The sequence below is a fragment of the Dermacentor albipictus genome, chromosome 4, assembly GCF_038994185.2.
Source record: "Dermacentor albipictus isolate Rhodes 1998 colony chromosome 4, USDA_Dalb.pri_finalv2, whole genome shotgun sequence".
Taxonomy (NCBI): domain Eukaryota; kingdom Metazoa; phylum Arthropoda; class Arachnida; order Ixodida; family Ixodidae; genus Dermacentor; species Dermacentor albipictus.
Window position 1 is genome coordinate 131,222,261 of NC_091824.1, and position 12,874 is coordinate 131,235,134.

General features: G+C 48.1%; 1 protein-coding gene across 1 annotated transcript in view; it reads right to left on the reverse strand.

Moving 5' to 3' along the window:
- Positions 1-3,512: 3,512 nt before the first annotated feature.
- LOC135898426 (neprilysin-1-like) overlaps positions 3,513-12,874 on the reverse strand; it is a 22,136-nt gene continuing 12,774 nt past the window's right edge. Inside the window, exons 2-6 of the mRNA XM_070537986.1 lie at positions 12,410-12,520; positions 10,647-10,932; positions 9,817-9,947; positions 4,685-4,802; positions 3,513-4,609 (exon numbers count right to left, since the gene is read on the reverse strand). Of these exons, the coding sequence (XP_070394087.1) occupies positions 3,513-4,609; positions 4,685-4,802; positions 9,817-9,947; positions 10,647-10,932; positions 12,410-12,520 (1,743 nt within the window). The remainder of the gene's footprint in view (positions 4,610-4,684; positions 4,803-9,816; positions 9,948-10,646; positions 10,933-12,409; positions 12,521-12,874) is intronic.

A 12,874-nucleotide genomic window follows, 5' to 3' on the forward strand; every position in this document is an offset into this window, starting at 1 on the left:
GCGGGAAGCATTGATGAACTCTTCAGCATTAATGAGAGGGCAGCAGTCGTCGTAGTAAAACTGAATAGGAGATACGAAATAAAGGTAGTACAAAGCCTGCGCCCCAATCTCCAGTCATGATGTACAATAAATAGAACAGGTTGTGTACAGGTGCCATGAAGTACACTCCACATTATCTACACTTCCTTCTTTGTTCCAATTAGGCAGAAATAATGTGCAAAAAGAGAAAAGATAAACTATGCACTCGCGCTATTCGAAGATGCCTGAATAGCGGTAGAGAATGAAGAAGCAATTGGCACATTATTTGCCTTTCTATAAAATCTTCGATGACAAAAGATGAATGAAATGAAACATCTCTCAGAATAGAACTTAGGTAGCTGTCCTGCGCTTTTAATAAACGCACAAATCAAGCAGCCTATTGCTCGTCGTACATGGCTTTATACCCACTTTTCCCTCGAGTTTTCTGACGTACTTACAGAATTTGTGGACGGTTCCTGCTGACGTTACTGAAGGAAAACAAGACGTCTGCCCTTTTGTTTGCTCCCTCGCTTTTCATTTCCTTTCTTCCTCTCTTTTGTTCGCCATGCTGTCTCGGTTTGTAATAGCGGAACGAGCTCCGGAGATAACTAAAGAAACAGTCTCCATCAGCAGCCCTGGTCGTCGCCTCCACTTAGGAGTGCCAGCGGTGGTCCTTTACTCGGACGCATTTGAGCCGATCACTACGACACACCCTGCGGATGCTGGTTGCGGAGAAAGGGGCGCGCGAATGATTTACCATAAGAGCGCCCTATCGGATCATTTTTCGCCTAATCTTCCCCGTCCGCTTGCTATGTCGCCTATGGACCCTTTGCGGGATTCGAGACAAGTGCACGCTCCTACCCACATCCCACTAGTTCAGTCGATTACTTGGCTTCTTTAGAAGTTCTCACGGCATTTCACCTTGATTTTTCTCACTTTTTGCCTTGATTTCTATTTTAGGCCCCATCCTCTTCCTTATCGCTAACGTTTTGGCCGATGTGAACTTCACCATGCCTTTTTTTTTTCTTCTCTTTAGTGCAAGCATGTTTGAATAAGAAGTAAAAGGTAGAAAATATTGCTGTAGTCCGTTCGAACGTCAACATGATGGAGCCCATCGGCACGTAATTGAGCTTCTTTATTTCATGTTCTTCGTGCATGAGTCTTCTGTCAAATACACGTTCCTGCCCCAATGAAAGTGACCTAGCACGGAAGGCCCAAGCGGGCAGTAATGTTGAACAGAAGCGTACGTTGGCGCTACAGTTTTGCACGTCGGAAAATATACTTTATCTCTTTTTTTTTTGGTGTTGTATTGGGGTAGCACAGATGAGCTTAGATAAGAAGCCTGTTCGTTTAGTAAATTGGTTCGATCCTGCAGACTCAAATCTGTGAATAAAGCCTTCATTGCTTAGCTGCCAGCAGCGAAGCCACGAGCGGGCTTATTGGCGCCTTCACTTTATCGGAACACAGGGGTGCTATTTTAGCATATCTGAAAGTGCACTTTTTTCCAGGCATATACTTAAAGCTTGTCGGTTTAAACTACCCCGCAGAGAATCATTCCTAACCTTCCCAGTGATCGAAGGTTAAACAACGCAGCAAGCAGAGTAACCCGAGAATATTGGTAATTTCTTAACTGCCTATGAAAGATTACTGACAGCGTTTATTGCTCGTTTTTGCGCTAATTTAGTATCTGTACGCACGCAGGTCATCTTAAAAAAGATTGTTTATTTTTGATTATGCAGAGTGGCATGATTTCGTAGTCACTAGCTTCAGCAAATGTAAAACGCTTTTTAACGGCGATGCGAAAACAAACTCACTCGGAAAGCTTTGCACACTAAGAACAGTTTAAGCCGGCACAAACTCCTAATAGTTGTTAAACAGTAATATATCGCTCATGCCAGAAAACCGACAAACGAGCGACAGAGAGTAAGGAACAGATGAATCGCAAAAAAGATTATTCAGAGTAGCCATCCACTTGGTTACTCCGCTACATCAAGGTGAAGGGGAAAGGGGAGGAATAGATGGGAAAGAAAGGAAGATGAGAGGTGAAAAGCAAGGAAGGAAGGAAACCAACTTTATTCGAGGTCCTGCAGGCCACGAGAGCTTTGGGCTCTCATGGAGTGCGCGTCTCCCACGACGGAACCGGGAGGTTGAGTTTCCTGGCTGCGTCGTGGACCTGCTGGACGGCCCAGAGTTGGGGAGCGAGTTCTTCGCTCCGGATTGCTTCTTCAAGCTTGCGCTTGTCCTGTCCGTAGCTTATGTGAGCTTGAACCTCTTCTCACCAGGTCAAGGGATTTGAAATACTTTTAAAAAAGGTATTATCGGCAACTTAATTTTATTTGAGGACAGTAAAATTTACCGCACAAACATCAGCGGTAACCAAGCTTTCTTGCGTGCCTCGGCTTTATTTGCATCAACGAAATTCTTGGGTGACGGCGTAATGCTACAACATGCTCGAATAGCCTTTTATTAGGCAGATAAAGTGAAGAAATAAGTGCCGAAATGTGACAGAGGAACGTGCAGTAATATACGTGCTGGCCCAGTACCGACATTTTCCATGACCGCGAGAAGATTTTTCAGACAGGAAGGAGCACATAATCAATGCAAGCAAAACAAACCAAATCATTCTGTTGTCTGTGTCGGTGCAGTGGTAAGAGCAATTTGTAAGCCCTGCTTCAGCGGTATCGCTTAAAACTTTCGCTTTGCTCTCGCACCACACCCTACGTTACTTACTGTAAATTTTGCTGTACGCAAATATGCAATTGTACGTCTCCGCTCTGCGTTGTCCTTCGTCAAATTTCATACGTATTATTTCCCTGATCATCTCAGCAGTCATGCAAATGACCATTTAGTAACCATGTAGTTACGTCCCTGCGGTAGCAGAAAAGAAAAGAACTAGAAAACGGACTACGCAGCAATATTAAACCAATAATTTACTACACTGTCATGCCCGAAGAAAGCCTTAGTCCAAATACCAAAAAATATATCGCTATCTTTAACCGAACATCCTATTTTACAGTAAAACACAGTGTTGGAATGCATTCGACTTCCCTTGGAACTCGTTACTGAAAAACCTGAGCAAGCTGAACTTTGCATAGCTCAAGCGTTGTCCAAGAATGTGCACGAACATAGGCTACGTTTTTACATTGCAGAATGTAGCACAGACTCACGACAGAAGATACAGGCTAGAAATTCGTAAACACATTAGGAAACGCAGTTGAGGATCTTAAGTAATAGCAAGGTGGCATAATTAGCACCGAGCGAGGGAAAAATACGACACAGAAAAAACTATCATACTGTCACGGAAATACTACTGCAGGTCTGTTAGTTTAAAGGAAACAAAAGACCACAAGCATTATTTTGTTCTTGCCTGCTTGTGCGACTACTTTGCAACACTCCAAGCATGGTGCGGCGCATCTGGGCGCTCAAGAAAAGAACGTGCACTTTTTCAAAGCGCTCATTTTCGAACCTTCGGGACAGCGAAACGCCTCGGCGAACTATGAGGAGTGCCTGAGCGGCACGTTGCACTTTTCTTGCAGCCTCGTGCTGCCTTTCCCGCCGCACAGCGCGTAACAGTAAGTCATGAAGAATAGCGCCTCTTCGCTGTAAGTGTCGAGGCCTCGAACCCTGAGCTCATCCTTGACACCGCGCGAGCCCGCCTCGCGGGAGACAGCTGTCTTGTACGCCGAGTACGACGCCTCCAGCGCCGGTATCGCGGGAATGAGAGGGATCGTCACGTGTTTGCCGAGATCACAAGACAGGCGACGGTCGTAGTTGGCCGACCGAGCTCTGCCCCACCAGTGCACGGTCTCGCCACGGCTGTCCACGGTCGTGCCGAGCTCGTCGAAGCTTTTGGAAATCTCGAGGGCGAACAGCGTCCCCGCGCCGGCATAGTTGAAGGCGAAGGGCGCTCCAACATAGTATCTCGGTGGTTCGAGCGCCACCATCGCGGCGTCGACGACGCTGAGTAAGTAATTGTACGACAGCGGTTCCTGGCCGCATACCCGCCTCTTGCTGTACACATCCCGGAAGTTCTTGTGGCTCTGAAGTGCCTGGTACGTGCTCGAAGCCTTCAGCCAGCTCTCGAAGAACACCGAATCGTTCATGGATGGAAAGGCTTCGTAAAGCAATGCGCGCTGTAGAGGCGCAAAGAACTTCTCGGCCGGCAGCACGTTCAGGTCGACGCGATCAATCTTGCGCTTTGCCATCTCTCGGGTCTCGAGGTCTATCCACCGGGCATTCTCGGCCAGCGACTTGAGCTCGCTCTTGAGGCTGAGCAAGAAATCCGAGACTTCCTGGCGGGACTCCGACGTCGGAAAGAGCTGCGTTAAATGCTCGGCGGAGGTGAGAAGACCTAAGCGCGAGTTCACGTACTCCAGGCAGGCGTGCTTCTTTTTCTCGTCTATGTCGTTGCGGAACATGAGTTCTGGCTCACCGGTGACCGCCCACAGGTGAGATTGGATGAACAGCCACGCAATACCGATCAGAAGATGCTCCCGATTGTGTTTCTCGAAGAGTTTGTCGATGTTTGTCAGGGCATTGGCGTCTTCAAGTACTGCCCAGTCGTCTGAAGTCCATGAGTGGTTCAACTGATCTTTGTTATAATGAAGGCGGAGGTATTTTAGAAAAATGCCTTTCCCTAACGACGCTGTCTTGCTGTCGAACTTACTTAGGGTGAGCCACGATTGCTCGTGCGACGTGCTTAGTATGGCTTCGGTGAACGACCTCTCTAACTCCATCAGGATTGCGTGGTTTACCTTGCTCGACGCCTCCATGATCTTCAGGTGCTGTTCGACATGCCCTGCGTACTCGGCTAAGCTTAAGGGATTCTCAATGCGATCTACCCATGCAGCGGTATGACGGGCTTTGCGAAAGACCAATACTTTGCCAGTGAGATGGCTGTCGATGGCTTGTAAACCGAACAGAAAGTTGATGTCCCACTTTTTTTTTTTTTTTTTTTATTGCGATGAAGGCTTGCCCTTAAGGCATAATTGTTGGAGCGTATATGTGTATTATATGTGTGCTGTGAGGCCTGTGTTGTGTATGAATTGAAGCAGTGTTTTGTGAAATCTGTTATCATGTATCCAGCGGTCATAGCTGGTTGTCACACTGTAGCGGAGGCCGGCTTGCAGTAGGTGACGCGAGCGTTCCGAACTTAAACCCGTACATGTCCATATTAGGTGGTATGCATCTGATTCCACCGCAGGAACGGAGCAGTATGGACACGTAGCACCCAGTGGTAAATGCGACCAGTTCCACCTTGAGACAACAGCCGGTGTAAGGGCCACCCCGGCCCGAAGCCTCCTAAGCACAACTTCCTCCGCCCTAGTAAGGTGAAGGGGGAGGGAGCAGACACACGGTGGGATAAGAGCGCGTGTGTCCTGCCGGAGAACATTTTTACGGGCTCGCAGCGAGTTACGGGGTTGGGGTGGGAGGGGAATAGGTGGAGGATCAGGATTAGGAGGGCAGTGTGCCTGCTGGTCAGCAGCAATGTTGTGAGGGTTCGCTGAATGGCCTTGAATCCAGTGTACCTTGACGCAAGTAGCTGTCTTACTATTCATAGTGTGTATTCTCTCGCAGATTTCCATCGCCTTATCGACCTTCTTGAGTTCCTGCATAGCCGCTAAAGAATCCGTGAAGATGTCTAGTTGCTTGATGGTAGGCAGCTTAGATGTCGCATCTTGCATAGCGTCGTGGATGGCTTGAAGTTCCATTACTAGAGCGCTGGCTTCCGTAGATAAATAGCGCTGGTGGCCGCTGATGAAGTTATGCGTTGTACTCAGGAATGATGTCCTTCCGCCGTCTGGGAGAATGGCAGCATCCGTATAGACTTTGCAGGTGTTAACGCATGATGCAGCGACGATGTTGTGTTCGTCAATAGTACCTGTTGTATCGCTGCGTCGTAACTTCGTTGGCTTATTAGTTGTGATGCTGGTGAATTCCCAGGGAGGCATTGGACAGGGCTGATTGTCAATCCGAGAGCCGCGGTGAAAATGAGCATGCAGCGCAGCGACAGCCGGAATAAGTTGCTTTTTTATTTCACGTGCTTTTTCACGTTGCAAAATTAGCTCTGCAATTGTGTTGAGCTGGGCATGTTCCTGTAGGGCTGGTATCGGAGTGATGCGGGGCAGTGCTGTGATTGTGCGCATAGCATCGCGATTAATCGTCTCCAACTGTGCTAGCTGTGCCAACGTCAGCCGTTGAAATTGTGCTTGATATAAAATTCGTGGCTGCAAGACTGCACGCACCAACCGTCGAGCTACGTCAGTACGAGCTCCAGCTGCTTTTGCTGCAATGCGACGAATAAGGTGAAGTGTTTTTGTCGAACTCTGTCTGGTTTTACGGAGCCAGTGTGCACCACTGCCGGATTGGTGAATATCGAGACCCAGTATGCGGACCTCAGAAGCCTCAGGGATTGTTACTGCGCCGAGTCTAAATGTAAAGGGGTGCTGCGTGATTCTTGTGCGTCCTTTCTTGTTGGCCACCACAACATAGCTTGATTTTTGGGCGGAAATGTCCAATCCTGCTTTCCGAGCGTAGTTGTTCAGCACATCAAGGGCTTCTTGAAGCTGTTGAGTTTGTCTAGATATATCTTTATGCACGGACCACAAAGTGACATCATCTGCATAGATTAAGAACCTCACATCTGGAATCCGATGTAGTTGCCAGGCTAGAGGTATTAGAGCAACGTTGAAGAGAAGAGGAGCCAGAACCGAACCTTGTGGGACTCCTCTGTTCGATGTGAAGTATCCTTCTTGCCTTCCATCTACTCTAATCGCAAATGTGCGATTCTGAAGGAATGAGTAGATGAATCTTATCACCCGCGGTGGAAGTCCCAGGTCGATGAGGTTGGATATAATGATTTCATGGTCTATATTGTCATAAGCTTTCGTTATGTCTGTTGCTACTACCGTGCGCACAGCGTGACTGTGTGGAGAAACCTGTAAAACATCGTCTGATAAGATAGAAAGTCCGTCTTCAGTTCCCAAGTAAGAACGGAATCCAATTTGAGCAGGATGATATTTATCGTGGCGTTCAAGCCACCAGGAAACTCGTGTGGCCAGCATCTTTTCAGCGAGTTTGCAGACAGTTGAGGTTAGTGAAATTGGGCGTAAAGATTGCAGGCTATTTGGAGACTTTCCTGGTTTCGGAATCGCGACAACAATTGAGTGCTTCCAATCAGGTGGAACGTTTCCAGTCTCCCATACTTTATTAATAGCCTGAAGAAGTGCATCGAGAGCTGCTCCTTCCATGTTCTTGAAAACCTCATAAGGAATACCATCGGGACCAGGTGTTGTTCGTTTCTTAGAAGTTTCAATCGCCGCTATTAGTTCGGCCATGGTGAAAGGGCTGGATATATCGGATATGGAAGTTGTGTCACACTCATCAATTTCGGGGCAGTTTATAGGTGACGCTTGATCGTATTTCGGGAAAAACGCTCTAGCAGCGTGTTCTGCAAATTGATGCGGCGAACTCTGCATCGCTAACCTAACGCTCGCTGCAGGGTCAGGTTGCTTATGACCGCGTTCCATTGACCGGAACGTGCGCCAAAGTGCTCTGTTTCCAATGCCCGATCCAAGATTCTCGCACCACTCATACCATCGTCGTCGAGAAAGTTGCTTTTCGTGCTGACGCGCCTTCGCCGCTATATGGTTAGCACGTGCACGGCTACCTGGTGCATCGGGATTTCTCGACGCATACAATTCTGCCTGACGTCGCTTTGCCCAAAGCTGCAAAAGGGTGAGGTCCGGTTGAGGTTGTTCCTCGTCAACTGTGGTTACAGTGGTGTTCCTCCGTAGCAGTTCTTTCAAAGCGGGAAGAATTTCTGAGGGCTCTGAGGGTACTTTATCAGTCGATGATTCCCGAAACTTATCCCAATGCGTGACTGTTACTCGTCGTCGAATTTTCTTTATGCACGTTCTGTGCAAACCAATTATTATTGGCATATGATCACTGCCCCATGTATCTGGTTCCACCCGCCACTGCGGCATTCCAGGACCCAACCACCACGTGAGGTCTGGGGCGTTTGTTCTAGATACTGCGGGTACAGTACAGGTAGCCACAGCATGATGGTTCAGCAGTGTAAAAGTGGCATCGCTCATGATGTTTTTAACTTGGCATCCTCTTCGGGAGTTGTACTTGTACCCCCATTCTGTATGTGGGGCATTGAAGTCTCCACCCACGAGAATAGGAATTCCCGGGTACGTAGACCGGAGATGGGCTATCCACCCCAAGTTCAAACGTGTGCGCTGCGGTCTGGCGTAGAATGACACTAGAATGACAGGAGTCTTCACTGGTCGTGTCAGGACCCCGACAACTTCTTGATTACCACTACACCATGGCTCCAGGTCAATCACTGTGTGAGCAATTTGCGATGATATATAAACTGCAGCTTTCCCCGGAGCTGAAGCCATTGTAGTAGCACGTCTATCTCTAATAGATGGGTTATGGTACCCATTAAAATTGGTTAGGGAGCATAGCTTATTATGCTCTTGAATAAGCAGTGCCCACACATGTAGCTTATTGTATTGAAGCTTGGTTTTAATTTCTCCTAACTTGGAGTTTAGGCCCCGACAATTCCACTGAAGAATTCCATCCTGTGACAGCTGCTGCAGAGAATTAGCCATGATGCAGGCAATTCTGAATGAGCAACGTTAGCTGAGCAAGTTGATCTAAAACTGCTGTCCAAACAGCTTGGTTGACCTGTGGTGCCGGACGGGATCCAGGCGTAACGGTGGCATTAGCAGTGGTTGAAGCGTCACGTGTCGGTCCTATTTTCTGACGACGCAGAATTACCAATTCTTTATGTTTGCGTAGTCGCTCAATCTCTCTGGCCAGTGCGTCTATCCGAGCGTCAATGTCATCATGGTCATCATCTGACTGATGCAGAGGTTCCGGTAATTTCTGTTTCTTTGTCTGCGACTGCTTGCCACGTTTAAGAACAGAAGAATACAGTTGTGTTTCTGGGGCTTTTTCTTCTTCTGCCAGGAGCATCTCTGGCTCTTCTGCAAGAACCTCATAACGATTGTGTGTTGTTACTATAGTCGTTTTTGGTATAGCCTTTCGTATCCGGATTGTGGCCTTCTGTTTAGTCGGACAATTTGTGCTTGTCAAATCGTGCTCATCAGATTTACATAAGCCACATCGATATCGTGGTTGGCCTTCTGGTGTGAGCTTTTCTGGATCAATAGTACGCTGTGGGCAAAATGCCTGCATGTGTCCACGTTGAAAGCAGCGGTAGCAGAATATTGCTCGAGGGAGGTATGGTTTAGGTCGCAATATGCAACCATAGTAATAAAACCGTTCTGGGATACATTGAGGGCCCTGTACCGTCACTAAGCATGTACGGCTTTTGCCCATGAATCTAGCTGCGAGCACCCTGTGTGTCGTGGAGGTCAATTCACGACATATTACCTCAGGGGTGTCTTCTGGGTCAATGCCATAGACAACACACCTCTGTATATTAGGGCCCGATGCAAAGTAGCACTGCACAGGCAGGTGTTGATCTTCTGACAGCGGGATAGATGTTAAAGTGCACATTTTCTGCACATCACTGAGAGATGCCAAGTGCACAGTGATCGAGTTGGTAGATTTATATGCTGCGAACCCTTTGTATCCGGTGGTTTCAAGAGATTGGTCGATGACCCTTTGGACATATTTTGTGGCTACTGAAGTTATGTCGTAGCATGAAAGGGGCCGTATGTGAACTCGATATGATTGAGAAGGGGTGGGCGTTGGGTAAGACTGAGAGGGAGCGGGCGTAGGGGAGGCCGTGGAGGAATAGTCTGGGGTGGCCCTTACCTTTTTTGCCGGTTGCTCCGATGCGATGGCGTCTTGTTGAAGCACGTTGATAGGGGGACCTCGCTTGGCTGCATTCGTCGAACCGCCAGAGGGCTGCACGTCCATATGGTCACCAGTGTCCGTCGGCACGACTGCGGATAGGTTCACATTCACATCACGCAGAGGACTGTCCTTCGGTGTTTCATCTTGGGTATTCGAGCTATCGGATGCACACTTCGGCTGCATGGTTGGCATGGATGTTGTCACGCGCAGCAGTCCGGTGGAAGGTACAGATGAGGAGCTCACATCTGGCACAAACACTTCTTCTTCGTCGGGCGAGCGCGGCGGCTCGGCCGCACTAAGCCTAAGCGCCAACCGTGCTTGTTTTGAGTCTATCAGACGAGCAGGATCAGTAGGACAAGGCAAAGAAGAGTCCTCACCAGAGTCCACAGGTCCCCATAGGCTTCCGATGAGCTTCGTATCCGGATAAGGGCGAGATTTTCTTTGCTGTCGAGCAATTTCCAAGGAACACAAGGAAACCACGTCTGCGTGGAAACGTCGTCGTCTTCCTCTTGTTCTGATGTCCCACTTGATAGCCATCTCAAGCATCACGTCCATCGGATGCCTGTCGTCTGGGAGGGGCTGTTCTTCAGGCCAGCGAAGCGATAAGTTTCTCAAAAGCTCCTTTATTGCGCGAATATTGGCGGCTCTCTCCTTTGGTTCGGGTTCCAGGCACTTATGGTACAGGTGGCTTGCTCTCCCGACGTGCCAAACGTCCTGGGCGAGCTCCGCGAGCTGGTCTTGCGTCGCCTTCTCGTTCGCATCGTCGAGAACGGATGTCACGTGAGTACGGCCACAGACGAAAGAGTAAAAGTCGTCGCACGGATCCACGCTGGTGTTTATCCAGTCCGCAAGTCTCTTGGCGAGGTCTGCGCAATGCGGAGAGTCGCAGTATTTTAATGGTGTCCAGAGCGTGGTGGAGAGAAACAGGTAAGCAGTGATGGTCAACAACAGGCCCATTACGAGCACAGCACACGCGGCTGAGACCTGCAGCACCCTCCGAGTCACCGTCCTCGCCTTCTGTCCGATACTCTCGAGAAAGGTCCTTCCAGAGGCGATCTCGTCCTGATGCTGGAACTGGAGAACAGAGAAGTGTTGCACGGTTAGTAACCCGAGACGTCACGCGTATAAGGACCGAATTCCGCGAACGAGCATGACGTGGCTGAGCCGCAGCGAAACTGCGCTACCGTATCTGCTTTGTTATTGTCGGCGGTGTGACCGGGCTGCACTGAGTCACGAAATGTTCATCCCGCGAAATTTGGTCCGTCGTGTGAACCCAGCTTTAGCGTGCATGTGGTGCGAGGTATTTCCAAGTAGTAATAGTAGTAGTGTTGTTAATGGTATTTACTGCCTATTTTTAATTGCGAACGTAGCGACATCTGCCACAGCAAGCAACGGACGCATGTGTGCTTTATTGCATAGAAATGTTGACCCCTTTGTATTGAGTAAGTAGCAAATGTCAAAATAAGTGCAGAAACTGAAAATTCGAAGCTCATCTTCACGAAGACAGGTTCCTATATATGTTGGGTATCGCTTGGAAAACGGCGTGGGCTATGCATCGCCCTATATTAGTCGAAAAAACTCCACACGGCACATTCCACGCTTTTGAAGAGCTATTCTCAAGAACGCCGGTATATATGTACTGTCATGCTCATTTGAATTATGTCATTTTGAGCCTTCTGTGCGTGTTTGTTTTTATGATAACCTTTCAATTCTTGGTTTTTGCAAAAGCTATTGTTTTTACTAAAACTACGTTGTGTTTGTTATTCCCCCTGTGCACTACAACAGCAAGTCTTGTTTTGTCACGCTAGTCGACGGTATAAAATAAACAAATAAATAAATAAACCATGCAAGTCGGACTACAGACGCAACGAAACACTACACTGATCCAACAGTATTATCTGCTCACAGTTCCGAATACTGTCTGAAATCAAACAATAGTGATTTGAAAAGAACTCCGTCAAAAAAAAAAAACAGCGGAGCCCATTTGGTAGTAAAAATCCTTTTTCGGCGTTTTCTCTCGTTTTCTTTTTCTGTCATCTTCATCTGCTCCCCGGCTCTCATAGTAATTGTTACTGCAACCTCTGTCTGGATTTGTTCCCGTTAAGGTTATGTTACAAGGGCAAGTTCAATTGCTCTCTTACCCGCCACCGTAGCTCAGCGGCCGTGGTGTCGCACTGCTGAGTTTGAAGCCACGAGTTCAATCCCGATCCTAACCCTAACCTAACCCTAGCCCTAACCCTAGCCCTAGCCCTCATCGATAGTTCACCTTTGGGTGCACATTAAAGAACCACAGGTGGTGGTACTTAATTCAGAGTTCCCCGCCAAGGCGTGCCTCATAATTAAATCGCTGTTTTGTCGCCTAAAATCACAAAATGAGTTCTTTTTAGCGACCGCAATCACCCTGCTTTCCATTTTTGCTCCCGTATCACGTATTTCCTTGAAAAAGCGTGCGCGCATAGCTTGTAACAAATGGCGAAATGAAGGGAAATGCCAAAGAAAGAATGCGGCACAACAGAATATGTGTAAGCAAATTAAAGCAGCGTATACTCACGTTTTTCATATTTAGTTTGCTGGTAGTCTCGGTCTCGTGGGTACCTCTCCGCTTGGCTAGGTGCAGCGACGGCTTGAAACCGCGATGTAGCAGGTTCAGACTCTCCCTCGCCTGCACATGAGAAAGAGCCGCATTTCGAGACAAACTTTCGAGAATTCCGCGGCCGACCATTAATGTCAAAAAATAAAACAATAAAGAACGCAGTATAACTCTTAGGGACACTTACTTTGCTTGGCCACTTTATCAAGCATAAACCAAGCATCAAGCAAGACCACTTGCTTCCCCCTTTATGACAAGTAAGTGCCACCTGCATGTTTCCGTGTTCTGTGAGGTACAAACAATTTGCTTTAAAAGCGAAGGTTTCTTTGCTACACCAGCAAAGATACCTGCACTGCAACGCAGCAGGTACCAACCCATGCACTGCAGCAACGTGCATGGGTTGCACGTTGCTGCTCGATCGTTTTG